Source organism: Larus michahellis, chromosome 2 (genome assembly GCF_964199755.1).
Source record: "Larus michahellis chromosome 2, bLarMic1.1, whole genome shotgun sequence".
Lineage (NCBI taxonomy): Eukaryota > Metazoa > Chordata > Aves > Charadriiformes > Laridae > Larus > Larus michahellis.
Window position 1 is genome coordinate 27,697,877 of NC_133897.1, and position 12,208 is coordinate 27,710,084.

General features: G+C 40.5%; 1 protein-coding gene across 1 annotated transcript in view; it reads left to right on the plus strand.

Moving 5' to 3' along the window:
• COL1A2 (collagen type I alpha 2 chain) overlaps window positions 1-12,208 on the plus strand; it is a 41,726-nt gene that overhangs the window by 22,202 nt on the left and 7,316 nt on the right. Inside the window, exons 27-40 of the mRNA XM_074574695.1 lie at window positions 243-296; window positions 409-462; window positions 562-615; window positions 1,454-1,498; window positions 3,664-3,762; window positions 4,484-4,591; window positions 5,954-6,007; window positions 7,521-7,574; window positions 8,161-8,214; window positions 8,321-8,374; window positions 8,477-8,584; window positions 9,575-9,628; window positions 9,721-9,774; window positions 10,686-10,847. Of these exons, the coding sequence (XP_074430796.1) occupies window positions 243-296; window positions 409-462; window positions 562-615; window positions 1,454-1,498; window positions 3,664-3,762; window positions 4,484-4,591; window positions 5,954-6,007; window positions 7,521-7,574; window positions 8,161-8,214; window positions 8,321-8,374; window positions 8,477-8,584; window positions 9,575-9,628; window positions 9,721-9,774; window positions 10,686-10,847 (1,008 nt within the window). The remainder of the gene's footprint in view (window positions 1-242; window positions 297-408; window positions 463-561; window positions 616-1,453; window positions 1,499-3,663; window positions 3,763-4,483; window positions 4,592-5,953; window positions 6,008-7,520; window positions 7,575-8,160; window positions 8,215-8,320; window positions 8,375-8,476; window positions 8,585-9,574; window positions 9,629-9,720; window positions 9,775-10,685; window positions 10,848-12,208) is intronic.

Below are 12,208 nucleotides of genomic sequence, written 5' to 3' on the forward strand. Positions count from 1 at the left end.
ATCTGTAATTCCAAAAGACATTTCCTTAAAGATGAATGTGGTGCAATAACTAAAACAGTCATCAGAATTTAAAATTTTAAGCATCTTTACTACCCTTTGATAGTGAAGCTCTTACAAGTAAATGGTTAAGTTCAAAATATGCATCCAGGGACCTTTTTTTCTTGGCACAGAATCACTTTAGAGATATATTATTCACAACAAATTCAAACTTTGGTAACAGCTTTCTACTTGAACACATTTAGGGTGCTCCTGGCCCAGAGGGAAACAACGGTGCTCAAGGTCCTCCTGGAGTCACTGTAAGTTATAGATCCAATTTGTGATTTATTTTTCATTAATGGGACTTCCCAGTTTAAAGTCGATTTTGCTGGTTTTTTCCTTCCAAGTTAATCACTTGTTTGTTCCATCCAGGGCAACCAAGGTGCAAAGGGTGAAACAGGTCCCGCTGGCCCTCCTGGCTTCCAGGTAAGTAACTATATGCTCTGCTCAGCCTTATCTATGGTTTACAAAGCACAAAGGGCTTCTGCCTTAACTTTATTTGTATTCTTGTTTCTTTACGCTTAGGGTCTGCCAGGTCCCTCGGGTCCGGCTGGTGAAGCTGGTAAACCAGGCGAAAGGGTGAGTGTGCAGTACCCCACAAGCAGGGGCAGGCATTGCATAAGTGTTATGTTTACAATTGCACGTGTGGTAAAACAAGAGTCTGTTGGATCCATTTGCCAAAAGAATGCAATCAATCAGTGTTATATGCAAAGTTTAATAGCCCCTTTTGTCAAAGCTAGCCACAAACGAAAAAGATCTGTTGGAATTTGCAACATACTTTTTTTTTTTTCCAAAGTTTTGGTATGAAACTGAGCAAAGCCAATCCTTTGCTTTTCGGTCCTTAAGCAGCAATAAAATATACCCCCTCCCCCAAAAGACAAGAGAGTACATGAAAAATATTTTACTTTATTTCTTTTGAAATCTTCGAGATTGAATCTAACGTGGTTTACTCCAATTGTATGCTTTTGCAACTCAATTGATTTCAGTGAATTTATAATGGCATACAACTGAGGTAGCTCAGTGGTGATTCAGGCTCTAGGTTCTGCTTGGTCAGTATGTTATGTGATCTGAAATTTGTGCATCCTATGCATTATAACCACCTTTACGTTTATAGTTACATCGCTCTGTGTCCCTGTAAAAAAAGTTTACATTGCGTGCACCTGAAAAATGAGCTTGGAATTGAATTGACAACTCTCTTCTCCAGTTGAAAAATTATTATGTGTGCTTTGGGATATTGTGCAGCTATATGAAAAGGGTTAATTTCTCTGTGTCTAAAAGACTGGGTTTAGTCTGAAGATTTTCAATATACTGCTGCAATTTGAGAAGCATTTCTATTTACTGCTAAAAAACAAAGCACAATTTAAGCTAATAAGTTTGCTTTAGAAATAAGCTTTACCAATACATTACTCTTTTCTAGGGTCTTCATGGTGAATTTGGTGTCCCCGGTCCTGCTGGCCCAAGAGTGAGTCACTCATTTGAAATCTAGTACAGACTGTCTTAATAATGCGTTCAGTAATAATAGTAGCTATATACATTTCCCAGTTTCTCAAGACAAATCGCTCTTCTCAGTTACAGAATGCAGTGTATTGCAGCAGACTCCCAGCAATGAGGGAGGATTTTCTCTGCATTTTGCATGTGTCAGGGTATATTAATTATATAACACAATAGTTGCCAGTGTTAGTAAAATTCTAGATAGGCAATATGAATATTAGACAAATAATCCTGATGAGCTGATCTATTTTATTTTTCATTAATGAACCTCACAATGGGAATGTGGATGACAAAAGACTGATCCTACAGTGTTACACTGAGGTCTGGTGCATATGAGAATTTTCATCTCCAGTGCCTGTGTGCAGACCTTCTTAGCTTGACTGTTTCAGCCATACTGTCCCTTGCTAGCCAGCTCCTACCTCCCATGTAAGGTCTTCATGAACAAATGGTGGGCTGAATCCAAAGCTTGGAATAGGCAATAGGAGATATTGCCTCCCACTTCCCTTTATTCCTGCACTGTGACTAAACATTTCTAAGACCGTTGTGTGGAGGCCTTTCTGCATAGCAGGAAGGTCCTATTTATGCAGAGCAATGAGTAGTTTATAAAATGCTCAATTAATTACTTGCTTTCCAAATCCACCTATGAAGAGGTTGATATTTAAACTACTTCTGTTGCTTCCTCTTTTCTTCTGACTCCCAGACTAAATATATTCATGACAAATATTCCCATTCACTCTTGTCAGTCATGTCAATCAGTTTAAATAGCACTTTTCCTCCCTATATTTAGTGCCCTGAGGCTGTATAGATAGCCATGCCCTCTTTAAACTTTCATTTTACTAATCTATCCAAGCCAAGTTCCCTTTATCGCGGTAGTAGCAGTTATCTGTCTCAGCTCTACCTTGCCTTCAGCATCTCGTACCCAGCCAGAGTGTATTTCATTCAGTATTTCAAATTAGGTCTTACTGATGCTTTGTACAACAAAATTAACACTTCTGAAAAATACCTCACTGCTTGTGCCAGATCACACTTGCCTTTTTCATGTCTGCAGCATATTGTTGGCTATTGGCTATCACCTTTCCCTTTCTGTCATTTTTACCAGGTGAAACTCCTCATTTTTGGTGCCTGAATAAATGGCCTGGTACTTTGCATGCTTGAATTTTGTTCCACTTCTACTGTGACAGCCATCCAGCAGGTTATTCACTTCTTCCTGTGTAATATGCCAACCCTTCTTCCTCTTGACAAGACCTTCCATCTTTGTGATATCTGCATATTCCTTAAATATCTTTCTTCCTTTTCTGCCTCTTTGTTGTTGCCAAAATGTATGTAAAAATAATGAAAAGATACATTAATTGGGAAACATCCCTGCAACGTAACTTAGCTTTCTGCATCTTGGGTGCTTTTTACCAGTGTGCTGTCTCTCCTTGAGTCAGTTCCTTGACCATGTTACAGTTCTCATACAAATTCCCAGATTCTCCAGCATAACTAAAAATCTGCATTATGCCTTATCAGATTATTCACTGATGTCCAGCTTGATCACAGCGGGATAATTTGACATGTCTTTAGTAAAACTGATATTTCTATCCTTGATAAATCTGTTGTGCGTTTAAGACCAGTTTCTGGCTACTTCCACATCTCCAGATGACCTCTGTTTCAGAATTTATCCTGTTATAATGTACAGGTCACAACTGTAGGCTTTAGCTGTCACCCTTATTCTCCAATATTCACCAGCATATGCCACTGTAAAAATAATTGTTTGCCAATTATTATGGCTCCAATTTCACTAGAATCCATTATCTGCCCTCAAATTGGTATCAGAAGCTCCATTTGACAATAGGATACAAGACACTGTTACTACAAAAGGCACAGTAGCCAAAATACATGTTCAAGCAATACTTGTACTTTGTCAGCTGTTATCATGGTGCAAGACTTTAGTAATTCGCTTTGCTATATTTGTATCGAAAGCTAGAGTCAATTCTTAGGACCAGTTTAGTTAATATCTGCACAATTTTAGTACAGTTCTTAATGGTTTGTTCAGACAAAAATGCATCACGTTGTAATTGCTACTAGTCAGTGCTTTTAAACCTCTAAGCTACAGAACAATTCAAGGAAGAACTCAAATCAGACTGTCTCCTTCAGGGTGAACGTGGTCCTCCTGGTGAAAGTGGTGCTGTTGGTCCTGCTGGTGCCATTGGAAGCCGTGGTCCATCTGGCCCACCAGGCCCTGAGGGTAACAAGGTATGCCTTTTCCAGCTGCCATTGCCTTACTGTTGAATTCCTGATGAAGGCAATTCAAAACCTTCTTTCCTAAGAGCAAAAGTGATTACTGGTAATATGTAGTTACCTATACACCATAGGCCCTGGGTCATTTCTTGGAATGGTAAAGCTCCATCCCAGCTAGTCCACACCAATATTGAAGATTTTTATGTTTAGCATTATGGATGATGGGAGGGGGAACTCCAGTTTGTATTCAGTTTGAATACAGTTTGTCAGGTGGGGGTACTATTATTCTGTTCTGAGATAGGGTCCAAGATTTTGGCCAAAATTCATGCTAACTTCTATTTATACCCACCTCTACTTAGACACAGGAAGCTCTTGTGTCTAGTAAGCAATGTTTTCCCTAAAATGTTAGCACAACAATGCGCAGTCGTCTACCAAAATGACTTGATGCTAACTGAATACGGGTCTTAATTCTCAAGATTTCCATGGGTAGTTTTTCCACAGAAGTTTAGTTTAGAATATGGGAGAATAGAATCTCAGGAGCCCACAGAATCAGAGAGACATCTGGCATCTTTACTAGCCGAAAAAGTAAAATAAGGACAATAGCTTAAGATGAAATACTACTACTCACACTGTTTACAGGTAGGCAGAATGATGGGCAAAGTAGCAATGACAGAATTTTGTTCCAAATTGTGTGTCTGATTTGACCCTGTCATACATGACATGCTGTTGCTGCTAGGGTGAGCCTGGCAACGTTGGTGCTGCTGGTCCTCCTGGTCCTGCTGGCCCTGGTGGAATCCCAGGAGAGAGAGGTGTTGCTGGTGTTCCAGGAGGCAAGGGTGAAAAGGTAAGGTGGACAACCTGCTTTGTTACTGCATGATCGGGTTTGTGATGTGCTTGAATTTCACTAACTTAAAAAACCTGCTGGTTACCCCAATGCAACTTTTTTTATTTACTGTGAAACTGTATTACATGATGACTCACTAGTAGTGAATAAGTAGAGGTTTTGTTGGTTTGACAGACTGACAGTCTTTTCTAAGGTTGTATTTTGATCTTTGCTCAGCATTTGGAATTAGTTTAAGTGGCAGTTAGTGCTTCACAGGATTGGTTAACTATGAGCTTATCTTTACCGAGATAATACTAAAGCTGTCTTTTGAGTACAGGCTTTATAGTAGGAATGGGTCTACTGATCATAAAGGACCGAGTCTCTGATCAAATCCTTAACTACTCTAGGTGTGGTGATCATGATACAAGTAAATCAGTTACAAAAATTTTATGATTATATCAGTTGACTATAAAATCAGAATGCATTTTAGCCAGTGTAAGCCCTTATATAAAGTTGTGAAGTCTGGTTGCAAGTCCTGTTGCTACCTCTGCTTTATCCATATAATTATCTATGAAATTGATTTTTATCTTGCTACGTACATCTCATTCCATATTCTCTTCTTTACATTATTTAAACTCAAAACTGAGATTTCTAGAACTGCTTTATTTGTTTTAACTAAAAAAATCCATAGTCATTTAGGATAAACGCAGTTGTAAGGAAATGAAGATGAAAATTGCTGCAATGTTTTATAAACCACTATGTACTGACATGCAGATAAACACAAAAGAGTAGAATGTATTAAAAAAAAAAAAAGAACAGAGTGTTGGTCCGATTTCTTGATACTAGTGATGGCCTGGATATAACTTTTCATTATACGAAACATATGGCATTTTATGTAACCACTCATATGACATCATTGTTTTTAACAGTTATTTTCCTGCTTCAACTAGAAACTATAACATGAATACCCAAAAGAATTTCATGTATGGTTATTATTTGATCAAAAGAAAAGGGATTTTGAGGGGGATTTACCTTCATCATTTGGAATATACATCAACTTGGGTTTGAATTTCTAATTCCATTCAAAATTCTTGCCGCCGAGGGGAAACTAAATAGGTTTCCTGTGAAGGAGGCGAGCTCATAATTCTGAAAAGCATGTTAGTCCCCTTTGCCTGGAAATTCTCACTTTACAAGTTAGTACATACTCAGCAATAACAATGAAATAATAATCAAAGTCCGTTACCCAAAAAAACTAGCACGATAAGCATCTCATATGATATGCAAGTAATACATGGATACTCAGCAAGCAGTTCAAGACTTCTTTCATGCAAACTATTGTGCTCATTACCAATAAAATGCTTTTTTCCCCTCTGTGTATTCTAGGGTGCCCCAGGTCTGAGAGGTGATGCTGGTGCAACAGGAAGAGATGGTGCTCGTGTAAGTATCTTTTGATTCTGCCTGAGTTTACCTTGCTACGCCTGAGAACACAAGTGACTAAAAAGGATGTTCAGGACTTACATTGCCCACTTTATTGCATTTCCTCTTATTTCTGCTTGGTTTTGATCCAAATCAGTATGATTTTGTTGCACCTTGTCCAGGGATGCTTCAATTTAGGGGGAGATAGAGAAAAGCAATCACTTCTCATGCACGCAAGCAGAGAAATTACATCAGCAGAGAACCTTGTATTTCATAGACAATTGTTCAGTGTGATGTTATCCTCTTTAACATCATGGGCTCAGCCCAGACAGCTAATTCTACAGGCAGCCTGCAAAGCCACACAAAATTATCATTAATTTGAGAATTTGGCTGCCTGTCCTAGTACTCGTAGTTTTGAAGGAAAATAACAGAATAGATTTTGTTTTATAAAATCATGTATCCTTTACTGGGACCGGTACTATTTAACATCTTTGTTGGCGATATGAATGTTGGGATTGGGTGCACCCTTGGCAAGTTTGCTGCCGATACCAAGCTGTGTGGAGCGGTCGACACGCTGGAGGGAAGGGGTACCATCCAGAGGGAACTTGAAAGGCTTGAGAAGTGGGCCTGCGTGAACCTCATGAGGTTTACAAGGCCAAGTGCAAGGTCCCGCACATGGGTCAGGGTAATCCCAAGCATAAATACAGGCTGTGTGGGGAATGGTTTGAGAGCAGCCCTGAGGAGAAGGACTTGGGAGTGATGGTTGATGAGAAGCTCAACATGAGCCAGCAATGTGTGCTCACAGCCCAGAAAGCCAACTACATCCTGGGCTGCATCAAAAGTGTGGCCAGCAGGTCAAGGGAGGTGATTCTGCCCCTCTACTCTGCTCTGGTGAGACCCCACCTGGAGTACTGCATCCAGCTCTGGAGCCCCCAAAGACAAGGACCTGTTGGAGCGAGTCCAGAGAAGAGCAATAAAGATGATCAGAGGGCTGGAGCACCTCTCCTACGAAGACAGGCTGAGAGAGGTGGGGTTGTTCAGCCTGGAGAAGAGAAGGCTCCGGGGGGACATTATAGCAGCCTTCCAGTGTCTGAAGGGAGCATACAGGAAAGACGGAGAGGGACTTTTTACAAAGGCATGTAGTGATAGGACGAGGGATAATGGCTTCAAACTGGAAGAGCATAGATTTAGACTAGATATAAGGAAGAAATTCTTCACTAAGAGAGTGGTGAGGCACTGGAACAGGTTGCCCAGAGAAGCTGTGGATGCCCCATCCCTGGGAGTGTTCAAGGCCAGGCTGGATGGGTCTTTGAGCAGCCTGGTCTAGTGGGAGGTGTCCCTGCCCATGGCAGGGGGTTGGAGCTAGGTGATCTTTAAGGTCCCTTCCAGCCTAAACCATTCTATGATTATATAAAAAAAACAGCTGGAAGAAAGTCACACACCTGTTTCCAGGAGGAAAGAGGAAAAAAATATTAAAAGTAGTCACTCCTGCTTACATTTTGTTAGAAATGGCATCCTTTCTCTTGTCCTATAGGGTCTCCCTGGTGCTATTGGTGCTCCTGGCCCGGCTGGTGGTGCTGGTGATCGGGTAAGTCTACTCTTTGAATGAAAAAGTGTCTTTTTTGTTTATACAGTTTACCCACGCATGAATATCCAAGATGTGGAGTTCCATAGGAAACAATTCCATCTTTCTAGTGTGCACAAGTTCTGCGAGTTTTTCAGATTTGGGAGGCAAGTGTTATTGGGACTGCAGAACTATTCAGTGAAATTTGCTATAGCACCCCAAACTTTTTCCTAAAAGGGCAGGGAAGGGATGCCCATCCACATGGCAGTGGGTTATATATGGGGAGAAGATTCTGATTTCTTTGTAGTTGAGGCTAATCTCCACAATCCTCCTCACACTATGAGAAGAGGTTTTGATACGGTGATAAACACATTACCTCAGAATGATTGTTTATCCTGTCCCAGTATCGTTAGAAATTATTAGTACAGGGTGGGTCAAAACAGAAGCATTTTCAGTAACACCCTCTCCAGTGGAGACACGGGGAGACTCGCTGTATGTGTCGTGGTTTGGGCCTGAACAACATGCATGTGTACCACAAGATCATCCCTGTTCTGACTGCAGTGAGGCCTTTCCTCCACATTGTCATAATGATTTCTGCCATCTGTTGTAGGGTGAAGGAGGTCCCGCTGGTCCCGCTGGTCCTGCTGGTGCCCGTGGTATCCCTGTAAGTAGCAATTCCTACAACTTGTCCTGTGTCAAAGACATGATGTTCAAAAAAATGTCTTTTTAAAGCCCATTCCAACCGCTCTTCTCTTCTTTGTCCTCTTTAGGGTGAACGTGGTGAGCCTGGTCCCGTAGGTCCTAGTGGATTTGCTGGACCTCCTGTGAGTATTGTTTTTGCTTTCCTCTTATTGATGCTACGCCATTTCTCTATTTCCTTTGCATGCTTTCCCAACTCTTTATTCTGTGTGTTTTTCTCTCCACAGGGTGCAGCTGGTCAGCCTGGCGCTAAAGGCGAGCGTGGGCCTAAAGGACCTAAGGGTGAAAGTGGACCAACAGGTGCTATCGGCCCAATGGGTGCTTCTGGACCACCAGTAAGTGAACTGTGTCTTTGTAAAATGCATAGTTCTTAACTGTGCTATGCAAGCAAAACACTAGTCTGAAGGCCTTGAATTTTGAAAAGGTAATTAAAAAAAGAAACAAAACTTCAAACTAGGCTCTGAGGAAAGTCACCATACTGATTTTCGCACATTATGTAAACTTTGTCAGTCTATTTATGTGGGCTCAGATCGTGAGTCTGGAAATGAAATGAAGAGAAAAAATAATAAACTTTCAACTTGCCCTGAAGATCAGCAAAATCAATCTGTCTTGGACCATTCAGGGGGTGATTGTGGGTAAGTTCTGAGCTGAGGATGATAGTGTCTTCCTCTCAAAGACAGGATGTGCTGTCGCAAGTCTGACTTTCAGACCCAGTCATCCAGAAGCATTTGTGCAAATTTGTCTGCACACCTACTTGCATACAGGCATTTCATGTGCTAACACCTTTCTAGCCTGAAGGTATATACTGCTTCACGTGCATGCAGCCCATTATTAGGGAACTGGTTGAAATGATGCAGAAAGTCAGGCCCTGGAATTTCAAATGCTGTAAAGTGTTGCAAGATAATGTGGCTTGGGGTTCTTACTTCTCTTGCTTCTAATAGAGCAATACCAGGCCCTTGCACTACATAGCTCTATCAGTCATACAGTGCAAGCAGAGGATTTGCTGTTCTTCACCTTACTATGTCTTTTCATAGTTTGACTTCTAGATTTGCTTAGATGCACGTAACATTTGCAAGGTGAATTCATTTGAAACATAAATGCCTTATGCAACTCTTCTCAGTCCATACAATACTGATTTAAAATATCTGTGAGAATTTACTACTCCAGTATCAGGAGAGGAATTGTGGTTTTGGGCCTAGTTCTCCTGTTAAAGTAAAAAGCAAAATCGCCCTTAGCTTTTATGAGAGCGAGACTGAACCCATACTGTAGACAGGGAACATTAACAGTCTTTGATTCATCTCCCTTTTTCAATCCTTCATGCATAGGGTCCCGCTGGTGCTGCTGGTCCTGCTGGCCCTCGTGGTGATGCTGGTCCTCCTGTAAGTATTCAGGCTTTTGGCACTGATATTGTTGCTTTTCATGAAGTCATTGTTTCCTTTAAACTAAATCTTCCTTTCACTTTTATTTTTAGGGTATGACTGGTTTCCCTGGTGCTGCTGGAAGAGTTGGTCCTCCTGGCCCTGCTGTAAGTAACTAATGAAAAAGTTCTAATGGGAGATAAGCCAGAAGTTGCATTAGTTAGGGATAATCCTCATTTTTTGTTACGTGGACACAAATTCTAACTGCACTGGAATTGCCTCAGATCCTTATAGGACTGGATGAGATAAGAAAAAAGTATCCTAACTGTTTAAACTCCCATCGTGGGAGTTATGCATTTAGTTTGTTGTTTGGTGTTTTTTTTACACTACATCAAGCGTCCATCTGCATCTTGAGGTGCCTAACCATTTGGAAAAATCTGTTTTTCTTTTGCTTTTGTTCACCATGAGTAACTGCATAGCCATTGATTTTGAGTGGAATAAGAAGGTCGTATCCTATTTGAAATAGGATGTGTCCGTGCTTTTTAAATTGTCTGCAGTTCCAGCCCCTGTCTCCAGTAGGGCAACCTCTTACTGTGTTTAAGAATGTGAATCCCTGCTTCAGCCAAAAATTCTCATTTCAATTTGACATTTGTGGTTTTCTTTTCAAAGGTATTTCCAACCTTTACCAAAAAGCACTTCTTTCCTTAGATACCCTGCATTTAAATATATTGTAAATTCCAGTATCCAAAGCACATAATCCTCCTTGAAGAGTTTTTTTCATAGATTTTATAGTTGCAATTAATGTCTCCAGAGCCAAATCAATATTTTCCTGCCAAATTTTGCCACTTTCACCTACACTGAGTAAAAAAAAAAATAAAAAATCTCTCAGTTCAGTAATTCTACTGATTCCAGTTGTCCGCTGCTAACAAAAGTAATAGAGTTGCTGCTTCAGAACAGCTGATAACCTGCTTATTGCAAAGCACAATTTTTGTATGTGGACACAAAATGAAACTTATCTCTGTTCTCCCCAGCTAATGGGTCTATATTGTAGTGATATCATATTCATACTCAATCCTAGGGCATCACTGGTCCCCCTGGTCCTCCTGGCCCAGCTGGCAAAGATGGTGCTAGAGGTCTACGTGGTGATGTTGGTCCAGTTGGCCGTACTGGTGAACAAGGTATTGCTGGCCCACCTGGTTTTGCTGGTGAGAAGGGTCCATCCGGAGAGGCTGGTGCTGCTGTAAGTTACTGAGTATCACATCTCATTAAAAATGTTTCTCTTCATGTAAATGCTATGGCTTCTAAGATACTTTGGGCATTTGTGTAGGGCTTTTCTGTTTCATACATAAATTTACCAAAGCTTTTAAGTAGACGCTCCACTGAGTCTCAAGAAATTGTTCAAAAGGCGTGTTTCACATGGGTCAGGTTTTTTCTGTCTTTTTCTCATGGCAAGTTGCATCTTTCTCTGCAAGTAGTCCAAATGAGAGCAACAAGGCTAACTGCAGAAATTGCTACTTAGTCTGAGAAAGGGAAGCAGAGTCTCCTGCTCTGAAACTGAGCATCATGGGTGGAAACGGAGGAACACGTGAACATCCATTTAGAACAATCTCAGTTCATTTCTGCATCAGACCCACTAATCTGTGGGGATCATAAGGTTAAAGTTGTCTGACCCTAGGGTGGCTTAGAATCATGCCAATAAATAAATTAGAGTGTCTTGAAGCTTGCACATCCAGAATTACTGGCATTTTTAAAGTCAGACACATTTCTGTCTTACGGAGCTATGGACTTGTGTGAATTACCAGTCTGTTTCTCAAAAATTTATAGAATTTTTTTCCTTGATCTGCAGAAGTTGCAGCTAAGAATGAAATTTTCAGTGTCACTGTCAGATATGTATCTTAAAATTTTGAAAGTGACAATTGAAAATTTGCCATTTAATGTCCAAAATAAAGCAATACATTTTCTAATTTTTATATTCTAATTTAATTTCAGTTATGAAAAACATAATTGAACTAGTATAGCTCACTGCAAGTTAGGATAATAATTTAGGTAATCTGTCAGGATGATTACTTACGCCAAGTTCAGTGCCACATATGCTCAATTCCAAGGAAATTTAAAAGTCACTTAATTAAACAGCCTTTACCTTCAGATGGTCAGTATAGAGCTCTAAGGGTTGTTTGGAGATGCCAGACCTTCCAAGGCAATCTCAGGATCAGTCTCAGATGATCAATCTCTTCGCTATGGAATCCCCTCACATAGTCATCTTCTCTGTACTGAATGCCCCAATTTTCTTGCATCACCCACTGTTACTGAGTGGGAGGGGAAAAAGCATGTGTATAGTGGTGTTCCGAAACAGCATTTTCACTGGAAAGCAGTTGTGAGGGGAGTATAACCAGCATTATGTACTTATAGACCTTTAGCTTTGGAGTTTAAAGTCTTATGTCTTGGTTACAACTACTTCCATGCAGGAACTAGCACTGACACTACATTGAGATCCTCGGAAAGCAGTTGGTGCTGTTCTAGAGCAAAACAAATGAGAAACCTCAAGGGCCATAAAAACTGATTTTTCTCTGTTAATATAACTAATATTCTCTTTGTGTCATA